Source organism: Podarcis melisellensis (genome assembly GCF_964234715.1).
Source record: "Podarcis melisellensis genome assembly, chromosome: 15".
Taxonomy (NCBI): domain Eukaryota; kingdom Metazoa; phylum Chordata; class Lepidosauria; order Squamata; family Lacertidae; genus Podarcis; species Podarcis melisellensis.
The window spans coordinates 40492518-40506809 of NC_138532.1; the positions used below are offsets into that span (position 1 = coordinate 40492518).

The following is a 14292-nucleotide window of genomic DNA, read 5'->3' on the forward strand; positions in this document are numbered from 1 at the left end:
AAGACATCGTCCAAAATTGCTTTGAAGTCCACATTGTGCTAATGGTTTCTCAGTATTTGACATGGCAATATATCGCAAATCACAATGTGTTTGTGTGTGCTATGTAAAAAAAAAATCAAGATTTGTGGGGGAAACTGTGAAGCCAGTCGTTGCTTCTCTCATGATTCCTGCCGCCCCTGTTGCTCTGTACTACAAAATAACAGTTGTAACAGTATGTTAAAGGTAAATAAAATCTTATAAGTTTTAGACCCCTAAGTAGTAGCAGTTGCTGGAACATTAAGCCGTTCGCCTCTACATAGTTCCAGACTTATTTTAGACATCGTGATATATTGGTATATCGCGAGGTTTAGAAGGTGATATATCACGATATTGAAAACCAGACATTGCTCAGCCCAGCCAGGCATGGATAAGAGGTCTGTTGATTTCATTGAGCCTAACTGTAGTTGCAGAATTTATTTATTTCGTTTATTCCTAAGACCGCTGTTCAGCATAAATGGGTCACAAAGCTGCTGACAGAACTGTCAACAAAACCATTCCATCAGTCCAATAACATGATATATAAAACAATTAAAAACCACACGTAAAAAACAAAACAAAATAGGCACAATGTGACTTAATATGCCTGCTGTGGGGGAGAAAATAAGGTTCAACGCAGAGGTGGAGGCCTGTTTGATCTCAGCCAGTTTCTTCATCCCGGCTTTATTCAAACCTCTGCTGTTGTTTCAAACAGCCATTTTCCCTCTCACTCTCTCTCCATCCCTGTTTTATTCAAACTTTCCCCCCTTTAGTGTCTCCCCCTTCTCAATATACTCTTACTATTCCATTCCTTGGCTGCCTCATGTGAAAGAGGTGCAGAACTCTCAAATATTCCAAAGGACGTGGAGTCCTCAATTATTCCCTATTTCACTCAAACTTCTGTTGTTGTTTAACACTGCCATTTCCCCTTCAATTTTTAGCATCTTTGCGCAAACTTTTTGTTTCAAACCACCGCCCGCCCTCCCTGTCTGTCTTTCTCTTCTCGCTTCTATGCCACAGCCCTGCTATTGTGCAATAAATCTTCATTTATGCTCCCTTATCCTGCCCTGACTTCATCCATATCTACCACGGAGATGAGACACTACAAATCCTCCAATGGCCGTGCAGTGACATTCTTACATTTTTATTACATGCTGCAGGTATTCAACTCTTTTGAGTCCACAGCTCCCTTGACCAACTACATTCTTTCTGCAGCACCCCTGTGTGGCTCAGGAGCCCAGTTATGTCCCCCTTGCCTGCCGAGCTGGCAGCCCCGCACCCTTTTTCAAATGCCCTCCCTTATGGAGTGTTCCCTCAGCCTCCTCTCCTCTCCCTTCTCCTTGGGAGTTCTCTGGGCGGCCGCTGGTCTCTGAGCTGCTCCCCCCTGCCCCAAAGAAAGGTGCCTCCTCAGGTCACCACACAGGGGCCTGGGAAGAGGATGCCCCCAGCCTTGGTGGCCCAATGGAGACTGGCCAAAGGTGAACGTGAGGCAAACAGCTTCACAAGCCCTGAGGAGGCAGAGATGTGAGAGGGCATCAGAGGAGGGAGGGGAGGAAAGAGGGACAGAGGCCAGGGTTGCTCGCAGAACCCCTGACCATCATTCAAGGCACCCCAGGGTGCCACAGCACACTGGTCGAAAATCACTGACATAGAGATAGAAAACAAACCTGAAAGTACACTGGGAGTGGCTGCCGGGACCACATAACACCGGTCCTGAGAGATCTTCATTGGCTCCCAGTACATTTCCGAGCACAATTCAGTGTTGGTGCTGACCTTTAAAGCCCTAAACGGCCTCGGTCCTCTGTACCTGAAGGAGCGTCTCCACCCCCATCACTCAGTGTGGACGCTGAGGTCCAGCTCCAAAGAGGGCCTTCTGGCGGTTCCCTCACTGCAAGAAGTGAGGTTACAGGGAACCAGACAGAGGGCCTTCTCGGTAGTGGCACCCGCCCTGTAGAACGCCCTCCCATCAGATGTTAAGGAAATTAGCAGCTATCTTATTTTTAAAAGACATCTGAAGGCAGCCCTGTTTAGGGAAGTTTTTAATATTTAATGCTGTATTGTTTTTAACACTCGATTGGGAGCCACCCAGAGTTGCTGGGGAAATTCAGCCAGATGGGCAGGGTATAAATAATAAATTATTATTATTATTATTATTACTATTATTATTATTATTATTACACCCACCCGTGGAGTCACTCATAAGTCATACGTGTTCTCTCTCTCTCTCTCTCTCTCTCGCTTACCAAGTAGAGCAGAAAGGTGTGAAGACCCGTTCCAAGTCCCACTGAGGACAGAATGCCTAAGCCTACCCAGTAGGCACACCATAAGAGCTTCTTCTCCAAATAATGCACATACTAAGAGAAAAGAGGGTGGGGGGGGGAGAGAGAATAAAAGGTTACACTTTCACAAGAAGGTGCAATGCTTATCAAATCCTTCTACAGCATGCCACTGAAAAGCAAGTAAAAACACACAGACGTTTCGAAAAATTACCATGAAACCAGTTTTAAGGATGTGTCGTATCACTGGTGCTGCCTGAACACTTGAGAAAGACAACCATTTCCATGGCACCCAAAGGTCAGTGCTGGGTGGGTCTCCCTGGGGAGGTAAAGGTAAAGGTACCCCTGCCTGTACGGGCCAGTTGTGTCCGACTCTAGGGTTGTGTGCCCATCTCACTTAAGAGGCTGGGGGCCAGCGCTGTCCGGAGACACTTCCGGGTCACGTGGCAAGCGTGACAAGCTGCTCCGGTGAACCGGCACCACAGCAGCACATGGAAACGCCGTTTACCTTCCCGCTATAAAGCGGTACCTATTTATCTACTTGTACTTTGAGGTGCTTTCGAACTGCTAGGTTGGCAGGAGCAGGGACCGAAAGACGGGAGCTCACCCCGCCGCAGGGATTTGAACCGCTGACCTTTCGATCAGCAAGTCCTAGGCACTGAGGTTTTACCCACAGCGCCACCCGAGAGCTTACCTTAAAGGGGATGGGGAGCTCTTATTGTGAGACAATAGCACACATCAAAAATAAAGTAGAATTCTGTGCAGTTCAAAGGACAGTAGCAAATTAAAAAACCTGCAGAGCACAATGTTTTACCATTTGGTGCTGGTGCAGAATTTGAGTCCTGGGCTGGAAACCTCTTAAGGCAGGGGTGGGGAAGCTGTGGGCCCCTCCAGACATTGCTGACTCCACTTCCCATTACTCCCAACGTGGCAAAAGGTCAGGGATGATAGAGATTGCAGTCTGGCAACATCTGGAGAGCCACAGGTCCCCTAACCCCCCACTTCAGGTGCTGAAATCTGCTTCTAGAGAGCCAGATCTGGAGGAAGAACCAAAAAGCCAAAGGCCAGCACACAGAGAGGTGAACCTCACATAGGTTGCTAGAAAAAGAAATTATTTTACCTTATTTCTATATCAAAAATTGCCCAACAGGCTTCCATTTCAGCATACATACCATCAGAATGCAACTGTTAGTTACCTAAGTCCCTAATGGAACATTTTTCAAAGTCTGAGGTTTTATTATGTTTTCATATGTGTTGGAAGTGGCCCAGAATGGCTGGGGAAACCCAGTCAGATGAACAGGGTATAAATAATAAAATTATTGTTATTGTCAGGAGTCTGGTTGCTGGACCAGGCCAGTCAACTACCTAGTACAGAATCCTGTTCTCATAGTGGCCAGCCATGCCTAAACGAAACCCGCTAACAGGAATTGAGCAAAACAACCGTCTCCCTACTCGTGATTCCTAGAAAGTGGCCTTCGGGAGAAGTAAAACACAGCCATTGTGAATTTGGTGGGAGCAGATTCCATAGCTTTAACTGTGAGCACTATCACTTAGACAGAGAAGAAATTCCTTATTTGGAGAATATGAAGCGACCGTCTCTTCTACTGAGGCTCGTTGTCCAATTTCGGGCATTTCTTTCTTTCTTTTTTTAGCTCGCTGGCCTACCGAGAGAATGCATGCAAGCCCTCTGCACGTCCCGAAAGCGCTAGGCCCCGTTTGATATGTAGTGTTACCTGTTGATGTGCGCCTTCGATATAATACGCGGATGTAAGCAGTGCCAGCAGCAGTAAGAGAGACACCACGATCCTTCGGCGATGCCACAATCTTGGGAGGGGGAAAAATAAATAAACTGCTGTTAGAATCAAAAAAACAGAGAAGGACCACACTGACACGCACTGGTACCCCCCTCCCTGCCCCATTCATATTCATATTTCAGCCACAACAACAATTATTATTTTTATTATTATTAATACTCCACCCATCTGAATGAGATACCCCAGCCACTCTGGGCAGCTGAACCTGATAACGCTCTCCCCCCGCCCCGCTCTAGCAAGCCCATAGGAATGTAGGAAGCTGGCTTGTATTGATCCAGACAAGTTCTTCCTAAGAATTATAACACAAGATTCCAGAACAGGCTCCTGAGATCTTTGGAATTTGCAGAAGAGACCACCCCCATCAATTATGTACCGTGGCAAAGGTGCAGTTCCTTCGCCATGGGTCGGATCCTACCCCATTCCATTAGGTGCACCACATTCTAGCGTCAGGGGAAGGGAGAGAAAAAATCTTCGACCTCTTGGACTAAATCAGGACACAATAAAATCTAGGCTTTGATAAAGGAAGTAGAGTCAGAGGGGAGTGGAGCTGGGGGACGGGCGGCTAGTGAGTGCCTTTCAACTGGACCCAGCCCCATTTGGGAGGGAGGAGATACCCCATTTTGGGACCCCGTGGTTCAAGAGTAAAAAGTTAAGGAGAAGTAGGCCTTTACTTTATGGTCAATTCTTTCAAGTTTAATAATGTTTCCAGGAAAAAATACTGCAAGGTAATGAGTGGCTTCTTCCAGAGGACGATATCCAGGCGCTCTTCGCGTTCTCTCTTCTTCTGTTCGCTTGACGGAGAAGGCTCTGCAAAGAGGAAGGAAAAGGGGAGAATTAGGAGAGAAGAGCTATGAGAAACGGCAAGCATCGCCAGCCTTGTGAATGATTTCACCCTCCGAGTGAAACGAGGAAATTCTCTTCTGGGTATGAACCCAATGTGAGGCCATCGACAGCCCTGGGGGATTCATCACCCACCAGATGGTTGCTCAGCTGGTTGCTTGTTCTAAAAAGCAAAAGGGCTAATACAAGGGCGGAGAAGTGCAGGTCTTGGGGGTCAAATGCTAACCTCCAGATCATTCTGCCTGGCCCCTTGGAACTCTCTCAAAAGCACACCCCCAAATGGTCTTGCTCTCAGCCCTCCTTGAATGTTTTTTGCCTGGCTGGAATGTGCCCTTGAACTCTGATCATGCTTCTTGCCTGCCTGGATGGGCCATAGAGAGAGGTGTTTGTGGGAGCGGGTGGGTATAGAAAAGCCTGGTATTTGCAAGGAGAGAACGCATTGCGCAAAAGAAGACTGGCTAAGCAGAACTTCTTCAGCTTATATAACGAAAACAGGTTGCAGCGTTCAGCTTTTTTGGGCACAAAGTGTTATGTGACTTCATAGCCTGTAGCACCGAGTAGACACAGCCTGGTCCTGAAAGCCTTTTCAAATGCGTTTTCAAAATAGGTTTGTGGCTCGATTTGCATTTTATTGCAAAACGGGTAAGGAAGAAAGGGGGGGGCTATAGCTCAGTGGAGGAGCATCTGCGTTGCATGCAGGTTTAATTGCCGGCATCTCCAGGTAGGGCTGGAAAGACCTCTGCTTGACATCTGTGTAGACAGAGCTGAGCTAGAATCAACCCAATGGCCTGAATCTGTGTCAGTCAGTTTCCCATGTTGCTGGACTCCAGCTCACATCAGCCTCAGAGGATGAGATAGCATCAAAGACCCCAACAACTGCTATCAAGTACAGCAGGACAGTACTGAGCTAAATCAGGGGTGGGGAACCTACCTGAAGTTTGATTTTATAGTTTTAATGATTTCTTGCATTGCGTCTCTGTAGTTAAGTAGTATATAAATTACCTAAATAAATAAAAGTAGATCTAACACAAGCAATCAGAATGAAGTACCGTATTTTTCGCTCCATAGGGCACACCAGACCATAGAGCGCACCTAGTTTTTAGGGGGGGAAATAAAGAAAAAACATTATTTCCCCCCCCCCAGGCCCCAAAGAGCAAAGAAGCCAAGACAGCGAGTGGGATCCATCCTGCTGGCTGTCTTGGCTTAATTTTTAGCCGCGGGCCTGGGGGGGGGGGGAGCCCGAACTTCCCCCGACCCCAGAACAGGTCCAGGAGCGGTGGCAAGGTTGCACGCAGCCTTGCCGCTGCTCCCGGAGCTTGCGGGCCTGGAGGCGCGCTCCTAAGGCTTGCGGATAGCTGCCTGAAGCCCGGGGAGTGCAGTGGGAGTTGGCGCTGTGCTCCCCAGGCTTCAGGCTGCTATCCACAAGCCTTCGGAGCGCCGCGGGAACTCCTGCTGCGCTCCGAAGGCTTGCGGAAAGCTGCCTGAAGCCTGGAGAGCGAGAGGGGTCGGTCAGCGAAAGCAACGTGAAGCCTCCAGAGCGCGGAGGGAGAGCTCCCTCTGCGCTTCAGAGGCTTCCCGTTGCTATTGCTGAAGCCAAGGAGCCTGCATTCGCTCCACAGGACGCACACACATTTTCCCTTCATTTTTGGAGGGGGAAAAGTGCGTCCTATAGAGCGAAAAATACGGTAACTCAACTGTCACCTCAATAGTCTTCAGATCCTCTCAACTAAAAGTATCTAAGCTAATACAGATATTTACTGACGTTTAAGATCTGAGAAATTTCTTCCTTCTGCCACATCCCAATTTCCTTTAGTGTCATGGCCGTGGTGGGTGAGGCCAGAATAATAATAATAATAATAATAATAATAATAATAATAATAATAATAATAATAAAAAATAAAAAAACCGGGGCAGAACAGCAGATGAGACTCTTATATTTGCAAAGTAGGCTACAATCCAATTATGCAAAAACTAAACTAAACTATGGTTTTTATACCCCCTCCCTCAATATGCACTTCCCCAAGCAAGCAAGCAAGAGGCATTATCCCAGCTCACTGTCTCACCTGTGAAGTTTCCATTGTGCTGTTCTTTGCTCATTGCCATGCGCCTCAGGTCTGTTCCATTCTCTGCCATTTCATAGATCAGTCACTTATGGGGACCTACCTTCAAAAGAAACAAGACGCAAAACTCACAAAGCTGTTAAGCCAAAAGTTGCCCGATAGCAAAAACAAGACTTTAGTATGAGATGATTCGGCCAGGAGTCCACATTTCCACTTGACGCCCTCTCCAGAGCAAGGAATGTAGCTCAGTGGGGGAACATTTGCTCTGCGTTCAAAAGGTCTCTGATTCAATATCCAAAATCTCCACACAGGACTGGGAATTTCCGCAGCTTGAAACCCTGGCAAGACACTGCCAGTCAGTGTAGACAATACTGGGGTCGGTGGATCAGTGGCCTGTATAAGGTGACTTCCTATGTTCTGATTTAAATCAGCCCTTAATTCAGATCCATGAGGACCGGCTTCTTCTGCATGTTCAGTTGGGCTATGTGTTATGCGTGGTAACCACCAGAGGGAGCCCTTATCCATATATAGTATTGTATGATCAAATATCCCAAGTCTCATCTAAAAAGGATCAGCGCAAAGGTGAGATACAATAGTCCTCATGCACAAGGCCACCTGGAGAAGTAAATATAGGGCCAAAGTTCACTATGTTTTCCCAACTCATGCAGTGTCTAAACCAGGGGAAGGCAACCTGGTTTAGGTTGGATCAAAGCAAAAAGAGCTTTGAGAAATGAGAACCTTCAGGTTTAAGGGAAGGGAAATGGACTGTCTGTTCAATGGTGCAGAAAAGAGGCAGGGTGCATTTCTTCCTGGACTGATCCTTGGATTGCCACTTTGCCAGAGCAAAACCCTCCAGAGCAGCAGCAGCAGCCCAAACTAGCAAATTGCAGCTTTTCACAACACAGGATCATTTGCTGATGGGGGCTGTTAAAGTAGGGTTGCCATGTATTCTTTTTAGGGATCCCCCAAAATTGTGGAGGGTTTTTCTTAGGGAAACCCGGAAAACAAGTTGCAAACACCCCCTGATTTTTCAATTGACTAGATCTAGGACATGGGTCTCGGGGACGCGGGTGGCGCTGTGGGTAAAAGCCTCAGCGCCTAGGGCTTGCCGATCGAAAGGTCGGCGGTTCGAATCCCCGCGGCGGGGTGCGCTCCCGTTGCTCGGTCCCAGCGCCTGCCAACCTAGCAGTTCGAAAGCACCCTCGGGTGCAAGTAGATAAATAGGGACCGCTTTCTAGCGGGAAGGTAAACAGCGTTTCCGTGTGCAGCTCTGGCTTGCCAGAGCAGCGATGTCACGCTGGCCACGTGACCCGGAAGTGTCTTCAGACAGTGCTGGCCCCTGGCCTCTTGAGTGAGATGGGCGCACAACCCCAGAGTCTGGCAAGACTGGCCCGTACGGGCAGGGGTACCTTTACCTTTTACTTTAGGACATGGGTAGGCAAACTAAGGCCAGGGGGCCGGATCTGGCCCAATCAACTTCTCAATCCGGCCCACAGACGGTCTGGGAATCAGTGTGCTTTGACATGAGTAGAATGTGTCCTTTTATTTAAAATGCATCTCTGGGTTATTTGTGGGGCATAGGAATTCATTCATTCCCCATGCCCCCCCAAAAATATAGTCCGGCCCACCACATGATCTGAGGGATGGTGAACCGGCCCACAGCTGAGAAAGGTTGCTGACCCCTGGTCTAAACTTCAAATTCCCCAGCTCATGCACTCTGATGGGAGTTGCACCCAAAGGAATGCAGAAGCTGGTGGAGACTTTCTGAGAGCAGAAAGTCACGCAAACCAACTACTTTCTACAAAATATCGTCATATACACCAGAAAAAACCACCAGATCAAACTTCCCAAATCAAACGTCTTACTCCAACCATGACCTTAGGTAAAGGGACCCTTGACCATTAGGTCCAGTCATGGCCAACTCTGGGGTTGTGGCGCTCATCTTGTTTTACTGGCCGAGGGAGCCAGCGTACAGCTTCTGGGTCACGTGGCCAGCATGACTAAGCTGCTTCTGGCGAACCAGAGCAGTGCATGGAAACGCCATTTACCTTCCCACTGGAGCGGTACCTATTTATCTACTTGCACTTTGACGTGCTTTCGAACTGCTAGGTTGGCAGGAGCAGGGACCGAGCAACAGGAGCTTACCCCGTCGCGGGGATTCGAACCGCCGACCTTCTGATCAGCAGGTCCTAGGCTCTGTGGTTTAACCCACAGCGCCACCCGCGACCTCTCTAAATCAAAGTCCTAATTTTGCGGGTGCCAATTAACGAGCAACTTTCTGGTACACCGACAGCTGGCTTTATTCAACAGCCAAGATGTGCTATATTGGTGTGCAGGGAATCCGAGGTTGAAATCCCCACCGTGGACCTGTTGGGTGGTGGTGGGGAGTTCCACAAACGAGGCTGCCCTGAAAGAGTGTCTCGGGTGATGAGGATACCCAGAGGAGAGTCATTTCCTGACCTCAACGATAGGCAAACAGGCAGGTTTGCCTGGAAACAAGCATCCCTTTCTGCATCAAACATCTCCTGACTTTTCAGCTTTGCCTTCCAAATCCCTTCTGTGCTTCGAGTGTTACTTGCTATCAACGGAAACCACTAAAAGCAGAGAGCGGCAAGAGGATAATATCTTTCCATGAGTAACCCATATTCAGGGCAAAGACTCAGCAGAGGGGGGCGGGGCTTACTTGTAAGCATAATTCTATATGATTAATATAATTTTATTATTACGGTCACAGACCAGTTCTGGCTCACTTACAATATCAGGAAAATCATAAAACACAACAGGAATACATTGAATTGCAATTGGGTATAACAGAGACAATTCAGATATAGCGGAAGTTAAAAATATATATTAAATCTTGATCACTAAAATATAACCTACAATTATTATTTAAAACCTTAATGATTTTGGTAGCGTAGCTTGTTCCCTAAGTTTTATGGAGGTGGCACAGAATTTGGCCACCCTTAACGTGATCTCTAGATCCTTGTCCTCTACCAGGAGTTTTAGACGTTGAAGTTCGGACCCATTTAGAGATTTTTGTATAACAGGAGTGATAAATAGCGAGCGTATATCCCCGTAGAAACAGCAGCGTAACAAGACATGAGAGACAGTTTCTACCTCCATCAAGCCACAGGGGCAGACGCGTTCCACATATGGTTTACCCTCGAATCTGCCCTGCAATAAGGCAGATGGCAGCACGTTGAATCTTGCGAGGGTAAATGACCGCCTGTATTTAATTCTATAGCATTTTTTTAAAAAAAAAAAAAATAAACACCCTGTCTTTCAGGGAATATGCATGGACTCATCCACCAGGGAACCCCTTTTCCACACTGCAGGGGATTACAGGGAAAATTCCAGGGGAGGTGTGGGGAACCTGTGGCCCTCCAGATGTTGCTGGACTAAAACTCCTATCATCCCTGATCACTGGCTCTGCTGGCGGGGGCTAATAGAGTCCACAGGTCCCCCCCCACAGGAGTAGAACAGGCTCCACTAGTACGACTTCCCTTTGGCTCTGCACAGACCACCACCAGCAAGCACGTTATCTCCCATGCCATCTGTTCCACCAACGTTGATCTTCTTTTATAGCAAGGTTATCAAAGCAAAGTTGAAAGAACCAAGTGATTTACAGCAACTTAAAAAGCAGGATTTTCTTAGGAAACAAACCGTCTTATCACTAAATCCATGTTTATCACCAAAGCCACACTTTAAAACAAGCTGAAATACAAGTTCATTAAGAGAAACAAACCAAGCAAGCAAGCAAGCAAGCAAACAAACAAACCACTAGCACCCCAACAACATACTCCCTTCTCCCCCACACTCCCAGCAAACGGAGGAACATTTCAGCATTTTCAGTGGCAAGACCCGAGCAGAATGATCCCTAACGCTTAAAATTCCTAGGCATGTTTTTAGGTGTCTGGCTGACCAGGCAACTGAGGTCTCCTCCCATCCTTTCTGCCCCTGGAGTAAACAGGCAGACGTTTTTAAAATATAATTGCTGCATTATAAATATAACACCAGATAAATTCAACCCAAAACCGAATAAACCAATTTTCCCAACGGAGCGTTAATATACCTCTTTGTGCCTTTGCCGTCTTGCTCTCAAAGGAACGAAACAGCCCAGGGTCTGTTAAGTGCTGAAGGAAAGTTCTACGAGTTCCAGAGAGAGAAACGAGAGCCCACCCAGGAGGCAGTGTAGAATGAACACCAGTTTTACAAGGTTGAGACAATAAGTTTCTTCAGACAAACTATTAGGGTGGTGTGAAAGGGTTTTTTTAAAATTTATTTTAAAAAATCCTTGTATATTTTTAGCACTATGAACACCCCAAAGGAAACATTCAATTAGGACAAAAAATTTAGGACAAAAAATTAGGACATCCTTGAAAGGCACCCAAAACTGGCACAGCACAACTTAACGGAGAAGTTACTTTGCAGCAAAGGGAGCAGAAGGGCTCTCTCTCTCTCTCTCTCTCTCTCTCTCTCTCTCTCTCTCTCTCTCTCTCTGGTTTGGCTGAATAGCTGAACCCATCAAACAAAAGTGAGAATTGTAATGCCTCTCGAATGTTTTTGGACTCCAAATCCCATCAACTCAATGGTCAAGGAGCTGCACCATGTTCTTAAAGCACATACAATCCCCATTTAAAGCATGGGACACCCCTCGAAGAATCTTGGGTTTCCCCCTCATAGAGTGCAATTCCCAGCATCCTGAACAAATTAGAACAGTATTCTTGGGGGTTTTTTTGGGGGGGAGGGGAGAAGCTATGTGCTTTGAATGTGCACTGGATCACACAACTGTAGAGTTGGAAGGGACCCTGAGGATCATCCAGTCCCACCCCCTGCAATAGCAGGACTATGCAGCTGTCCCATACAGGGATCGAACCTGCAATCTTGCCTTCATCGGCACAGTGCTCTAACCAGCTGAGCTATCCAGGCTGTGCTTTTAAGTGTGTGGTGTGGATCTTCTGGTAGTCCCAGAAACGCCAGAGGTTAATGCCCGCTGCTATAAACAAATCTATGCACTTCCTTAAGGCAGGGGACGGGGGGGGGGGGATTCTCCCCAAACACCCAGAGAGTCCTCTTGAAAATAGTGACGGAGCCGTCTCCCTTGAAGAATGTAAAATCCAATCCCCTTAAGCTATGTAACACTTTGAAAGGGCCTCAGGGGAGTCAGATGTCCTTAGGGGACCTTTAGGGAGAGAGAACAGGTGGTCGTCTGGGCCCAAGATCAACTGGCAGAGATGTTTAGCAACTGACGGGCTCATGTCCTGCTATGTTCATTTCCCCCCAACACAACCAAGAGACACGGCAACATAGTTTAAACATTACATTATATTTTAGTTACTGGAAAAGCAAGAGGACCCACAATCATTAGCTCATTGTACAAGCACCGATTGCACAACAGGACACATTCCCTGGGCGGCGCCTGATTAATCTGGGCCAAATGGGGTGTCCTACTTTTTGTTTTTGTTTTTTTATCAGGTCTGAAGCTGGCGGTTGCATGGGTGGGCCTGAGAGAATGGGATCCAGCTCTGGCAGGAGACAAGGAGGTCAGAAAGAGAAGGAAAGGTTGGTTTGTTTCCAAAGGGATTTGGCAAAAGCTATTCGCCTGGGATGAAATAAAGTTCACCTCGGGTGACCAGGTAAGCAAGCTTTTGTAAACTGAAGAGGGCCGCTTCCTTCCCACTTTGGACCTTTTGCTGTGACCAATGTTACATAGATACACGGGGACTGGCAGGCTAGGAAACTTGAACTGGACTTTAAAGATGAACCCAAACAAAACACTGTGCCATGGAGTGCTCCTGTTCGGCCTTCCAGCAAGCCAGTCACACCCTTTCCCAAGATACTCCATTCCATTCCCCACATGGCCAACCATCACAAATGAGGGGAGCTATAGTCAACTGGAGGACCACACGTCCCCTGTCTCAGAGAAACGGGATGCAACTTTAAGCCTGGCAAAGGAACAACATGTTAGATGTGACGGACCCTCTGGCCTCACATTATTCTTCAGGTAGTTGGTGTCATAGATGGTTCTCTTCAGCGCATCTCCAACTCAGAAGTTCACTTTCCCCAGTTCTCTCAAGACACCGTGTTTAAGACCTCGAGAAGATCTTTCCAGATTAGGCCAATGGGCCTTGTAGTTCCTACAGTGGCCAGAGAGATGCTTATGGGAAGTCCATTGAGCTGTCATGTAACACACCTGTTGATGGACATAACCCCCCCAAGCATTATGACCCAGATCCACAAGGCCGACCAGATCCTACCCTCAGCCAACTTCCCCTGGGCCAAATTACGAGATCAGGTGACAATTCCAAAGCGGTTTGCCAAAACCACCAAGCAGTTAGCAACTTGGATGTTTGTTTGCAGGTGCAGATTGGTTCAGACTGGACCTGCGAGTGGGCAAAGCAGGGCTCACGCACCTTCAAAAGGGATGAAGCTGAACAGCTGGTCCGTGCTGACAGTGAGCCGCCCCAGCTACACTGGTACAGCTGATCTGAGAAGGGCTGGCCTTCTGCACCAATCAGCAAGCCCTGCTTGGAAAGGAACAACTTACATGCCCCCTGTCTGACACTGCACATGGCATCAGGCTGGAGACGGAGACAATGGAGAAACGGCCTCAAGGGTGGATTCATGCCCACACTCAGTCTAACTCCTTTTTTTGAAAACATTGGCTCTCAGCTCAGCTTTCAGGATTGTGTTGAAAAGCCCAGCCAGATCAGACCGAAAGTTCACCATGTCCAGTCTTTCACACCCAATCTGATGCCCTCCACAAGTGTTGCTGGAAATACAACTCCCATCATCCCTGGTTGCTGGGCATGCTAGCCGAAGCTGACATAGTCCAAAGCAGGCACCCCCAAACTTTTTGGAAACTACAATTCACATCATCCCTGACCACTGGTCCTGTTAGCTAGGGATGACGGGAGTTGTAGTCCCAAAACAACTGGAGGGCCGAGTTGGGGGATGCCTGGTCCAAAGCATGTGGGGGTGGGGAGGGCTGTCTATTCTCTGTGGCAGAGTCTCCTTAAGGTCCCAGGAAAAACTTATTTCCAGGTTCCACTTCCTCCTGAGCTCCTTTCAGCTGGAAATGCCAAGGCTCTTTTGCATGCATAGCATAGCACAGCTATGATGCCCCTTCCCAGCTGCCTGGCTGCCCATTGACAAGCCTCCTATGACTTAGCAAAGGGTCAACAGATACGTCTCCCCCCCCCCGTGGGCTTGGGGGGTTGCCAAGCCGTCCCATCAATCCTCCCAACCTGTCCCCCCTCCCCTTCTTTCCCCGCCTCCACTCCCAAG

The 14292-nt window shown here is 47.8% G+C and overlaps 1 protein-coding gene across 6 annotated transcripts in view; it reads right to left on the reverse strand.

The window, feature by feature from the left end:
• Positions 1 to 14292, reverse strand: part of VMP1 (vacuole membrane protein 1) — a 107625-nt gene that overhangs the window by 83751 nt on the left and 9582 nt on the right. For 3 of the 6 annotated variants that reach the window (XM_081890575.1, XM_081890580.1, XM_081890579.1), the window contains exons 2-5: positions 7009 to 7108; positions 4777 to 4912; positions 4025 to 4115; positions 2259 to 2369 (exon numbers count right to left, since the gene is read on the reverse strand). In XM_081890575.1, the coding sequence (XP_081746701.1) occupies positions 2259 to 2369; positions 4025 to 4115; positions 4777 to 4912; positions 7009 to 7078 (408 nt within the window). In that variant the 5' untranslated portion in view covers positions 7079 to 7108. Of the gene's footprint in view, positions 1 to 2258; positions 2370 to 4024; positions 4116 to 4776; positions 4913 to 7008; positions 7109 to 11077; positions 11097 to 14292 lie in introns of those variants that run through there. The other 3 variants (XM_081890578.1, XM_081890576.1, XM_081890577.1) reach the window with 2 other exon arrangements.